Source organism: Patella vulgata, chromosome 3 (assembly GCF_932274485.2).
Source record: "Patella vulgata chromosome 3, xgPatVulg1.2, whole genome shotgun sequence".
NCBI lineage: Eukaryota > Metazoa > Mollusca > Gastropoda > Patellidae > Patella > Patella vulgata.
The window spans coordinates 64,900,859-64,913,866 of NC_065881.2; the positions used below are offsets into that span (position 1 = coordinate 64,900,859).

The 13,008-nt window shown below is 35.4% G+C and overlaps 1 protein-coding gene across 1 annotated transcript; it reads left to right on the forward strand.

The window, feature by feature from the left end:
- Positions 1–1,878: 1,878 nt before the first annotated feature.
- Positions 1,879–3,466, forward strand: LOC126814255 (UDP-glucuronosyltransferase 2B20-like). Its single transcript, XM_050539291.2, has one exon. It carries the CDS (start codon positions 1,964–1,966, stop codon positions 3,227–3,229), a length of 1,266 nt encoding a protein of 421 aa, XP_050395248.1. The 5' UTR covers positions 1,879–1,963; the 3' UTR covers positions 3,230–3,466.
- The last annotated feature ends 9,542 nt before the right edge of the window (positions 3,467–13,008 follow it).

A 13,008-nucleotide genomic window follows, 5' to 3' on the forward strand; every position in this document is an offset into this window, starting at 1 on the left:
AATTTTTCAGAATTTTAAAGATACATTTTGAGCTGGCAGTTCTCACTATAATAGTTAAAAACTAGATATTGTAAAGGGAATTTGCTGAAAATTTCAGTAAAATTGATCCACTGTGAACCCAGAATTTAGCGATTGGATTTTCATTTTCGGCCTAGCCTCGATCATCATTACCAAAGTCGGTACGATACAAAAACATAGTCTCGATTATCCATTTCATGATTAAATCACAAATGAAAGTTGAGCATCAAATCGAATTCTAATCCAGTAGATATCGCAGGCTAGCATGACACCGAGAGTTGATTATGGTCTGGATAAGTTAATTAATGTCTAATTACTAGTAATAATTTAGGTAACATTTCAGGCCTAACGAAAGACCTGAAATAGGCAGATTTAGCTCTTGCATAATGTATGTTTAAATAAATGACTTATTATTTTCTCTCTGTGTTGTGAGACCTATTTATTGAACTGGATACGCGTGCAATGTACTGTGATTGCGGGTCATTTTATGGGACTACTATTCACTTAACTACACATAAAGTCTTGTAATATATCTCTGTCAAAGATGACTGCCTTAACACGTGCCGTCACAGCACGCGGCGTCAATCATTGGCTGAATGTCGCGTGCATGGTTTACATAAGACGTTACTGCTTCGGAGAGAATGCTGCATTTTAGTCATTTTAATATCCATTTACAAGAAATAGGAAATAATTTTTACCTACTAATACGTCAAACGCCTTTATTTATTTTTAAAATACATAAAAAAAATGTTTTAGAATTTAATTTGTCGCAGGAAAAAAGTTAATATTACTGACTCATTAAGCCGCATCGATGTCATCCTTATCAGTGATTGTAGCGGCCTAGCAAATATTCACTGCGGATCAGTGTGATAAAACGCGTTCTAGTAACTTAAAGCTACGCTGAATCTCACTGCGTCGACTTGACGCATCCACCGTTCCCTGGATTTACTAGATATTGCCACAAAGTAAGGTGGAGAGAGGAGTTGTTTATGACTGTGGTTGCCCAGTAGACGAGCACTTTTATAAAACATATTATAAGTCACCTTTACTGTAAGTACTTTTATATTCTCTAGATCTTCATCTCGATAAAATATATCTTTTTATACTTGAATCAGTATGTTCTGTTGTTCTTAATATAACTAACCCTAACAGAACAGAACAAGCATCTGAAAAAGTATAAAGAAACTGAACAAATGATTTAACTGTAACTGAAAGTTGTATTTTAAGGTTTGGGTTCTCGATATTTTTGGTGGTTGCGGTTAGGCAGGTGGGGGATTATTATTTCATTCTTTACTTCAAGAGAAGGAATGACCCACCAAATTTACCTAGATTTTCTCAATGCAGTTAATATTATGAATAGCTGTCACAGATTGGAAGAAAATTTGTTCCCAATTTACTGTTTTCTGGACTAGGATTTTAGCCTCAGGGCCTAGATTATTTGTGTTTTAACAACAGAAAAAAGGGAACCAATACTAGAGTGTTAGAATCGTATTGAATAAAATTTTTAAAGCGCAAGGGGTAATATAATAAGAATAAGGATGAAAAACAAAAAAAAAAGATTGATATTCCAACATGCTATTATTGTAAAATTTTAAGCTCAAAGCCGCATCTGGTAATATCTATTTAAATAAAATTACAAATTAGTTTCACAAATATATCTTATTAATATTATAAACTCTCGTTTCAGATGTCTACTCGAGTTATTTTGGCATTAGTCCTGACATTAGCTGTTGCAAACGCTGCAAATGTTCTACTTCTTCCAATATCTGCCCACAGCCATTGTCTGGAAATGGTTGGCATCGCTAACGAATTAACAAAGCGTATCATATACAACTAAAGCACATTGTTTTGATGGCAGCAACGTAACGGCCATTAGATTTGATATGTCAAAAGAAGGGATTGGTTACCACTATGAATTTTTGAAGCAATTTTTAACGGAGCCAATATGATAACTTCCGGTCTTGCCTTCGGTATTAGTAATGAGTGTGAATACCATTGTCAAGGGGCGTTAACGTCTTCTACGGAACTGAAGAGACTCCAATCTCTTAAAATCGACATAGCCCTTGTTGACGCAATGATAGTGTGTAACTGTATTTATTATATACCACGTTTTTTAAAGACCCCCGCTGTCAGTATTTGTAGCTTTATACCGGAAAGTAACTCTGGAATGGCCTTTACTTTCAATACGAATCCACTTTTAATGAGTTCCTATACTAGTGAAATGGCCTTTCCACAAAGATTATTGAACCTGTTAGGTACTTTAGCCTTTAGTCTGGCCTTGAAATTAGCGTATGTTGCTAATCCGACTGATGTTACCAAGTTAAAACAATATGTTCCAGCAGAAGTCTTTGATATTGAAAAAGATGAAATGATTCGAGAATCTGTTTTGTTTTTAGAAAATTCGGACACCATCTTGGAATATCCGAAAGCTAGTTATCCGAATTTTATCCGTGTTGGCGGAATAACAACCCGTCCTCCTAACCCTCTACCCAAAGATCTGGACAAGTTCATGTCGCAGTCAAAAAATGGCGTGGTGGTCGTCTCTTTTGGAAGTATTCTGAAAAATGCACCGCCACACATTTTTCAAAAACTGCTGAAAGTTTTCCAAAATCTAAACCATAATGTAATAATGGCACATACTAAAAATGAAAACTATGGTAATGTGAAAACTGTAGAATGGCTGCCACAAAATGACGTCTTGGGTCATTCCAATACTGTTCTATTTATTTCACATTGTGGTAAAAATGGCTTCTTTGAAGGATTTTATCATGGTGTACCTATCATTTGTACGCCATTTCATGCTGAAATTTTATCTACGGCCATTAAAGTCAAATATCATAAAGTCGGAAGTTCGGCAGATATACTTAATAGTGATGCTGATGAAATACTGAAGGTTATAAAAGACACATTAAATGATAAAAGTATTAGGAAGAATATGAAGAAAGCTTCTGCTATTTTTCATTCGGCACCATTCACGCCACAAGAAAGAGCCGCTAATGCTATAGAACATATATTAAAGTTTGGTGGTGATCATTTAAAACCAGTTTCTAGTAAAATGTCTTTAATAGCTCATACTATGTTAGATATTTGGTTTACATTATTTTTACTTACATCTATTATACTTTATATATTTTATAGATTAATACGAGGTTGTTTTATTTGTATATTCTGTAGAAAACAAAATACAACACGAAAGAAGAAAAAGGACTGAAATATTATATCATAAAACAAGAATACTATTATATTGTACATTTTCACCCGAAAAAGCTTTATTGAAATTTGCATATTTAGGTATTATAACTACTGTTCTCGTGATAATCTACGAAACAATATAGTAATTAGAATTGTTCAAGTTGTTGGGGATTAACCACATTACGTAATCGTAATGGGGCAACTGTTATAAGTTAGTAACGTGTTTCTATAGATTTGGGAAGTTAATAAATAAACTATAAGCACCGCGTTTTAACGTTTTTATTTATAATGTCTATTCAAACATATCACGATTTGACAAAATCAGTGAGCTATTACTATTAGGCAGAAATGGTACAATAGATATTGTGTTTACACCAGGCATGCTATTTCACAATTTTGCAAGTCGGAATTTTTATTTGGGGTAAACCGAATCCAGAATTAAGTCACCACAAACACCCTTAAATTGTTTAGGGCTTTGCGTATACTGATCCATATGAATATCGTAATATACTATTCAAAAAAAGTAGGGGATATTTGATTTTTAAGTGTTATTAAAGTCACCTAATGAAACTGACGAAGAAACAAATGACAAAATGAAATGAAGTTCACATTCATCGATTTATTCCAAATGATCGTTAGACTAAGTAAGGCACAGACTGACCATTATAAGGGTAAAATGATACGCGGGGTCAAACAGCAAAGTTACCACAGCATCACAACCAAGTCAGTAACGGGTAAATCCTCCTCTGTTTGCCAAACAAGCATTGATCCGACGTGGTATACTCCTAATGAGACGTCTAAGGTCATTTTGGTTCAGATTGTCCCATTCCTGTTGCAACGCAGCAGCAAGTTCTTGGACATTGGCAGGACGTTGTTGACGTTGACGTAACCTCTGTCCAAGCATGTCCCAGACATGCTCGATGGGGGAGAGGTCGGGACTCAGTGCTGGCCAAGGTAATGTGGTGATGTTCTGTTGTTGGAGGTAACCTGTAACGATCCTGGCCCTGTGACATCTTGCGTTGTCATCCTGGAAGATGAAACGGCGGCCATGACGTCGTGCGAACTGCACAACATGGACTGCCAAGATGTTGTCCCGGTAGTACTGGCCTGTAACACGCCCTGCAACAACATGTAAAGCCGTTCTTCCAGCAACAGTGATGCCTCCCCACACCATAATAGAACCACCCCCAAATCGATCATGTCTGATGACGTTAACGTCTTGGAAGCGCTCGTTTCGACGACGCCACACCCACCTACGTCTGTCCGAAAAATCAACAGTGAACCTTGACTCATCTGAAAACATCACATTGCTCCAGCGTCGATTATCCCAGTGTTGACGATCCCTACACCAACGACGTCTTGCCTGAATGTGATGATCTCTCAAACAAGGGATCACGCGAGGACGTCGGGCGCGAAGGTGACCCCTATGCAGTCGATTCCGAATCGTCTGGCCACTCACTCTCACACCAGTGTCTGTTTGAAGACGAGCGCTGATCTGATTTGCTGTGATGACTCGATTTCTCAAGGCCAAGGTACGGATAAATCGATCCTGGGCTTGAGTTGTCGCCCTTGGTCGACCTGAGCGTGGTCTGTCCTGTACAGATTGTGTATCACGGTATCTGGACCATAGCTTGCTTATGACAGACTGAGAAACATTCATCGTCCGCGCCACAACCGCCTGTGTTGTGCCGATCTGTAGCATGCCAAGGGCACGTAACCTTTCATTTTGGGTAAGCCGACGCATATCAAAATTTGTTTTCTGGTCACTAAAACAATTAAACTGATGTTTCCACCCTGGAATTCAATGCCACAATGACTGTAACATTCAAAGTCAGAGTCGTGCAAATCTTGGGTTGGACCCCCATGATGATCCCAAGCATCACCTGCATTCCATGCGGTAGCTATTGGTGCGTTTGGGCGTCACATGTAACTGGAAATGTTTCTTCTGTTAGGTTCTATAGTGACTTTTTTCGTAGTCATTTGCATATTTTAGTATTATGCCCCCAAAATCAAATATCCCCTACTTTTTTTGAATAGTATATGAATCCGTTTTATTTCTTCGAAATCAGAAGGCCTAAAAATTCTTGCAAGCCCGTGAATGTGCTTTGGCTCAGCAACTCGAAGATTCGTGCAATTCTATAATCTGTATCCGCGTGAATTCCACCAAATACAAGTATCACAGTGGCTAAGTGGAGAAGCTTGGTCGCTAGCCTGGAGGTCGGGTGTTTGATCCCTGCATTGACCGAGAAAGTCCATCCAGATTTTCCAGCGTGGTTCCCCTTGTCAGTGATGCAGGACAGAGGGTCTGACAAGGACAGCTGTCTAGTCGTTAGGATATCCAATAAAACTTTGAAACCGTTCGATCTATTTTTACCTGTGTGGTTGATATGTAAATCCATAGAAACGTGCAGTCACGAGAACTCAGGAAAGCAACAAAACAATAAATCCCCGATTTCAGTGTCAACATCGGCGAATTACCGTCGTGATATTCTTAAAAAAAAATTACCACGGCTAAAGATGTCGCTAAATACTACCGCAATTGCCGCGGGTGCGGTCGTCCTGTAAAGTTATCATGTCCCAAAGCATCAACCAATCAAATTGTTTATCTCTGCTTACACTAGGCAGGAAATGCTCATCTTCAAACTTCATCAGGGCATTTGCCGAATGAACAACTATATCAAGTTTGGACATTCTAGTTCAGTTAGAAGGAGAATTATCGTGTCCCAAATAGTGTGACGGACAGACAGACGGAAAAACAGACTCACGGACGGACAGACCCATTTTTTTTTAAATAGTCCCTTGCTTTTTTTCGAAATCTGTTCAAAGTAGGTTTAACAAAGTTTTCTGGAAAGGGGGATAACTCTGATCCCGCAATGCTTCAAAATTAATCCGTTAAAATCTCGACAAACGGACGGACTGATGGGCATGGGCATAGGTGTACGGACTCGATAAATGTTGGGGGGGGGGGGCAGATAAAATTTCGAGTTACGGAAGGCTCCGCCGGTCGTCTGAGAGAGACGAAGACGCGGATCGAGCTTACTGTGTAGCCCCCCCCCCCCCAACAATTTAGAAAATTTGAGGGCCGGAAACGCGTTTTCCCGTTATTCCAGTCCATGGATACAGCAACTTCAAAGTGGTCTAATATAGCCCAACTCAAATTCCAATCAACCAAACAATGGTTTACAGTCCACGTGTTTTCCTGCTATTCCAACCAGTGAATACAGTAACTTCAATGTTATCCAACATAGGCTACAAATCAACCAATAAATCGTTGCGGGATGTGGGGGCCTCACCTTTACAAAGATGATTTTGAAAATTTACCCGCCGCAAATGCGTTTTTCTGCTAGCCTGCTTTAGCAACTTCAAAGTTTCCAATCGTTTTGAGACCGAAATCCCACCATGTAGGACTACCGATCTAAATTCCAACAATCCAATCGGATTGTCGCTGGTGAATTCACAAATAATAATCGATGCCCGAAAAATGTCGAACAAAGTAGAGTGGCTCCAGACAACATGTTTTAATCCATTCAATGGCTCGTGATATTCAATTAAGATACATTCCCGCGTACAAACTTTGTGATTTGATGATATATTTGGACTAAAAACATATTCAAAGTAACCAATCTATCAAAAATTTGTTTCAATTCCCACTCAAAACTTTGTATTCGCCGGGGATACCTATAGCTATAAGTACGCTGTTGTTAGACGCAATATCTGTCAACTTCATTGGAGGGTCCATTTTTCAGAATGTATTTATTATTAGGGTTTCACACTGCGTAGCTTGTGTGAAACACTATTGTTTTTGTTAAAATTATTATTAGGGTTTCACACTGCGAAGCTTGTGTGAAACACTATTGTTTTTGTTAAAATTATTATTAGGGTTTCACACTGCGTAGCTTGTGTGAAACACTATTGTTTTTGTTAAAATTATTATTAGGGTTTCACACTGCGTAGCTTGTGTGAAACACTATTGTTTTTGTTAAAATTATTAGGGTTTCACACTGCGTAGCTTGTGTGAAACACTATTGTTTTTGTTAAAATTATTATTAGGGTTTCACACTGCGAAGCTTGTGTGAAACACTATTGTTTTTGTTAAAATTATTATTCTTATTATTATTATTATTCTTCTTTTGTTTTGAGTAGATCTCAGCAACTACTTGTCGCATCGTTACGATTTCTTCGGTTTTACTGGGAAAGTGGGTGTGACTTAGAGGATAAAGCTATTTTGAACGTTCTGCGACAATGCGAAATGTCCGAAATCACCGAAGTTATCGTTTTTACAAATATTGCGGTAATTTTAACAATAATCATGGGATTTTAACTTTCGATACATTTTGGCATAGCTGGAGACAGGGCACATAGCTGCGCTACTTTCGATTTTTGATTTTCAGCAAAAATTCGAAGATATTAGGCGCCAAATTTCGGAAATTTAAAATTTTACAAAAAACTTTTTTATTGATGAATATTTTTTACTCGTGTTGTGCACAGAATTAAAGAGTCATCTGACTTGCGCAAAAATGTTAAAATTTTTTGTCTCAGTAATTTTCCTTGGCCTCCATTGGCTAATTCAGTTTTTCAGTCCTAGCTTAATTTTTTATTGTTCGATTTGTATAAAACAAAGTTCATATGCTTCGTTGTCTCAATTGTCATTTTTTTTATTACCAAAAGTGTTATCTGTCGGCACCGGAAGTGGCATAATTTTACCAAAAACTACAATTTTGACAGTTAGGTACCATTTTTTGAAAACAAATATTATTTTTTTGAAAAATTATATGACTCAAAGAGTGTGTCCTTTAAAGGCGCAAAAAATGTCGGAAGCAGTTTTTTTAATTTCTTTTTCATTTTCTAGCAAATTGGATTAAGATTTGAAAAAAGGCGTAAAATTGACCTATTTACAACTCATTCAGGCTTTTCAGATTTTAAAATATTTTTACGTAACTTTTATAAACTTGTAGCTATAATCCATACGAAGAGAATGTATGTGAAAATTAGTTTGTAATATAAGCAGTTGCCGAGAAATAGGCAATTTTGCATGAGTCACTTTTCACGTAATTTTGGCTGTAAAAGAATCAATTATTATTCGATTTTCAATTTTCTTTCGCCATTGGATGCCTAATGCCATAGTGGACTATGTCAAACCATTTTACCCCTTGCGCTGCCACCGGAAATGACGTCATTTGCTCAAAACTTAAATTTTAGCCTTCAAAAAACAATATTTTATTCAAATGATTCGTATTTGTTATTTTTTTCAAATTATGATATTTGATTCTATTGATCAAATAGATTGAACCCATACGATCATACAGATACCACAAAATGGTTTCTAACTTGTACGGTTGCAGAGAAATGGGCGATTTTCCTTAAGTCACTTTTCAAGGTTTTTGGTCTATAAAAGTGTCAGTTATTATTCGATTTTCATAAAATTTTCACCATATGATATCTTGTGTCATTTATGATTTCATAGAACTAATTTAACATTTTCATTATCACCGGAAGTAACGTCATTTTGGCAAAAACTGTATTTTTAGCCTTCAAAACAGATATTTTTTTCAAATGAGTCTTATTTGTATTGTTTTTAAAATTATGATATTTGATTCCAATCAGCAAATAGATTGAACCCATACGATCATACAGATACCAGAAAATGGTTTCTAACTTGTACGGTTGCAGAGAAATAGGCGATTTTCTACAAGTCACTTTTCAAGGTTTTTGGTCTATAAAAGTGGCAATTGTTATTCGATTTACATACAATTTTCACCATGTGATGCCCTATGTCATTTCTGATTTCATAAAAGTAATTGAACATTTTCATTATCACCGGAAGTACAGTACACTTACATGTAACAAATGTATAAAATGAATTGATATTGCTGGATTTTGTTGATTCGGCGTCCATTTTATTTGATGTGTGCAATGCTTATGTGGAAACCTGTTTAATGGTTTCATTGGTACGGGAAGTAACATGTTTAGGGTAAAGTGGCACCGGTGAAACCCGTCATTACTGCATCGCAGTTCTAGTTCTTATTATTATTATTATTCTTCTTTTGTTTTGAGTAGATCTCAGCAACTGATTGTCGGATCGTTACGATTTCTTCAGTTTTACTGAAAAAGTGGGTGTGACTTAGAGGATAAAGCTATTTTGAACGTTCTGCGACAATGCGAAATGTCCGAAATCACCGAAGCTATCGTTTTTAGAAATATTGCAGTAATTTTAACAATAATCATTGGATTTTAACTTTCGATGCATTTTGGCATAGCCGGAGACGGGGCACATAGCTACGCTACTTTTGATTTTTGATTTTCGGCAAATCTTCGCAGATATTAGGCGCTAAATTTAGAAAATTTAAATTTTTACAAAAAACTTTTTTATTTATGAATATTTTTTAGTCGTGTTTTACACAAATATAACGAGTCCTCTGACTTGGGCAAAAATGTGAAAAATTTTTGTCTCGGTAATTTTCCTTGGCCCCAATTGGCTAATTCAGTTTTTCAGTCCTAGATTAATTATTTATTGTTCGATTTGTATAAAACAAAGTTCATATGCTCCGTTGTCTCAATTGTCATTTTTTTTGTTACCAATAGTGTTATCTGTCGGCACCGGAAGTGGCGTAAATTGACAAAAAACTACAATTTTGACAGTTAGGTACCATTTTTCGAAAGCAAATATTATTTTTTTCAAATCTGGTATAACTGAAATTGTGCGCCCTTTAAAGGCGCACAAAATGTTGGAACCAGTTTTTTTAATTTCGATTCCGTTTTCGGGCTATTTCGATTAAAAGGTGAAAAAAGGTGTAAAATTAAGCTATTTACAACCCATCCAGCGTTTTCATATTTTAAAATATTACTTCGTAACTTTCATAAACTCGTAGCAATAATCTATACGGAGAGAATGTATGTGAAAATTAATTTGTAATATGCGCAGTTGCCGAGAAATGGGCAATTTTGCATGAGTCACTCTTTACGCTAGTTTGCCTGTAAAAGAGTCAATTATTATTCGATTTTCATAAAAGTGACACCATTTGATGTGTAATGTCAATTTTAACTAGGTCAAACCAATTTAACATTTTCAATATCACCGGAAATGACGTAATTTGGGCAAAAATTGTATTTATAGCCTTCGAAACCAGTAATTTATTCAAATGAGTCATATTTGTTATTTGTTTAAAATTTTGATATTTGATTCAAATGAACTAATACAATGAACCCTTACGATCATATAGATATCACAAAATGGTTTCTAACTTGTTCAGTTGCGGAGAAATAGGCAATTTTCAACAGGTCACTTTTTAAGGTTTTTTGTCAATAAAAGTGTCAATTATTATTCGATTTTCATGAAATTTTCATTGTGTGATACCTAATGCCATTTACGATTTCATACAAGTAATTTAAGATTTTCATTATCACCGGAAGTAACGTCATTTTGGCAAAAACTGTATTTTTAGCCTTCAAAACAGATATTTTATTCAAATGAATCAGATTTGTAATGTTTTTAAAATTATGATATTTGATTCCAATCAACAAATAGAATGAACTCATTCGATCATACAGATACCTCAAAATGGTTTCTAACTTGTACGGTTGCAGAGAAATAGGCGATTTTCTACAAGTCATTTTTCAAGGTTTTTGGTCTATAAAGGTGGCAACTATTATAGGATTTACATAAAATTTTCACCATGTGATGATGCTATTTCTGATTTCATAAACCAATTTAACATTTTCATTATCACCGGAAGTAATGTAATTTTGGTACCGGAAGTGACATAAGTTCAAGGGTAACGTGGCACCGGTGAAACCCGTCATTACTGCTTCGCAGTTCTAGTTATTCTTATTATTATTATTCTTCTTTTGTTTTGAGTAGATCTCAGCAACTGATTGTCGGATCGTTACGATTTCTTCGGTTTTATCGGAAAAGTGGGTGTGACTTAGAGGATAAAGCTATTTTGAACGTTCTGCGACAATGCGAAATGTCCGAAATCACCGAAGCTATCGTTTTTAGAAATATTGCAGTAATTTTAACAATAATCATTGGATTTTAACTTTCGATGCATTTTGGCATAGCCGGAGACGGGGCACATAGCTACGCTACTTTTGATTTTTGATTTTCGGCAAATCTTCGCAGATATTAGGCGCTAAATTTAGAAAATTTAAATTTTTACAAAAAACTTTTTTATTTATAAATATTTTTTAATCGTGTTTTACACAAATATAACGAGTCCTCTGACTTGGGCAAAAATGTGAAAATTTTTTGTCTCGGTAATTTTCCTTGGCCCCCATTGGCTAATTCAGTTTTTCAGTCCTAGATTAATTATTTATTGTTCGATTTGTATAAAACAAAGTTCATATGCCCCGTTGTCTCAATTGTCATTTTTTTTGTTACCAATAGTGTTATCTGTCGGCACCGGAAGTGGCGTAAATTGACAAAAAACTACAATTTTGACAGTTAGGTACCATTTTTCGAAAGCAAATATTATTTTTTTCAAATCTGGTATAACTGAAATTGTGCGCCCTTTAAAGGCGCACAAAATGTTGGGACCATTTTTTTTAATTTCGATTCCGTTTTCGGGCTATTTCGATTAAAAGGTGAAAAAAGGTGTAAAATTAAGCTATTTACAACCCATTCAGCGTTTTCATATTTTAAAATATTACTTCGTAACTTTCATAAACTCGTAGCAATAATCTATACGGAGAGAATGTATGTGAAAATTAATTTGTAATATGCGCAGTTGCCGAGAAATGGGCAATTTTGCATGAGTCACTTTTTACGCTAGTTTGCCTGTAAAAGAGTCAATTATTATTCGATTTTCATAAAAGTGACACCATTTGATGTGTAATGTCAATTTTAACTAGGTCAAACCAATTTAACATTTTCAATATCACCGGAAATGACGTAATTTGGGCAAAAATTGTATTTATAGCCTTCGAAACCAGTAATTTATTCAAATGAGTCATATTTGTTATTTGTTTAAAATTTTGATATTTGATTCAAATCAACTAATACAATGAACCCTTACGATCATATAGATATCACAAAATGGTTTCTAACTTGTTCAGTTGCGGAGAAATAGGCAATTTTCAACAGGTCACTTTTTAAGGTTTTTTTGTCAAAAAAAGTGTCAATTATTATTCGATTTTCATGAAATTTTCACTGTGTGATACATAATGCCATTTACGATATCATACAAGTAATTTAAGATTTTCAATATCACCGGAAGTAACGTCATTTTGGCAAAAACTGTATTTTTAGCCTTCAAAACAGATATTTTATTCAAATGAATAAGATTTGTAATGTTTTTAAAATTATGATATTTGATTCCAATCAACAAATAGAATGAACTCATTCGATCATACAGATACCTCAAAATGGTTTCTAACTTGTACGGTTGCAGAGAAATAGGCGATTTTCTACAAGTCATTTTTCAAGGTTTTTGGTCTATAAAGGTGGCAATTATTATAGGATTTACATAAAATTTTCAACATGTGATGATGCTATTTCTGATTTCATAAACCAATTTAACATTTTCATTATCACCGGAAGTAATGTAATTTTGACAGGATCACTGACATGTAGCAAATGAATTGATTGCTGGATTTGGTTGTTTCTGCGTCCATTTTATTTCATGTGTGCAATGCTTATGTGGAAACCTGTTTAACGGTTTCATTGGTACCGGAAGTGACATAAGTTCAAGGGTAACGTGGCACCGGTGAAACCCGTCATTACTGCTTCGCAGTTCTAGTTCTTATTATTATTATTATTCTTCTTTTGTTTTGAGTAGATCTCAGCAACTGATTGTCGGATCG

What these genes read in the sequence shown, in the direction of transcription:
- LOC126814255 (XM_050539291.2), top strand. Translation starts at nt 1,964, where the DNA reads ATGATAACTTCCGGTCTTGCCTTCGGTATTAGTAATGAGTGTGAATAC.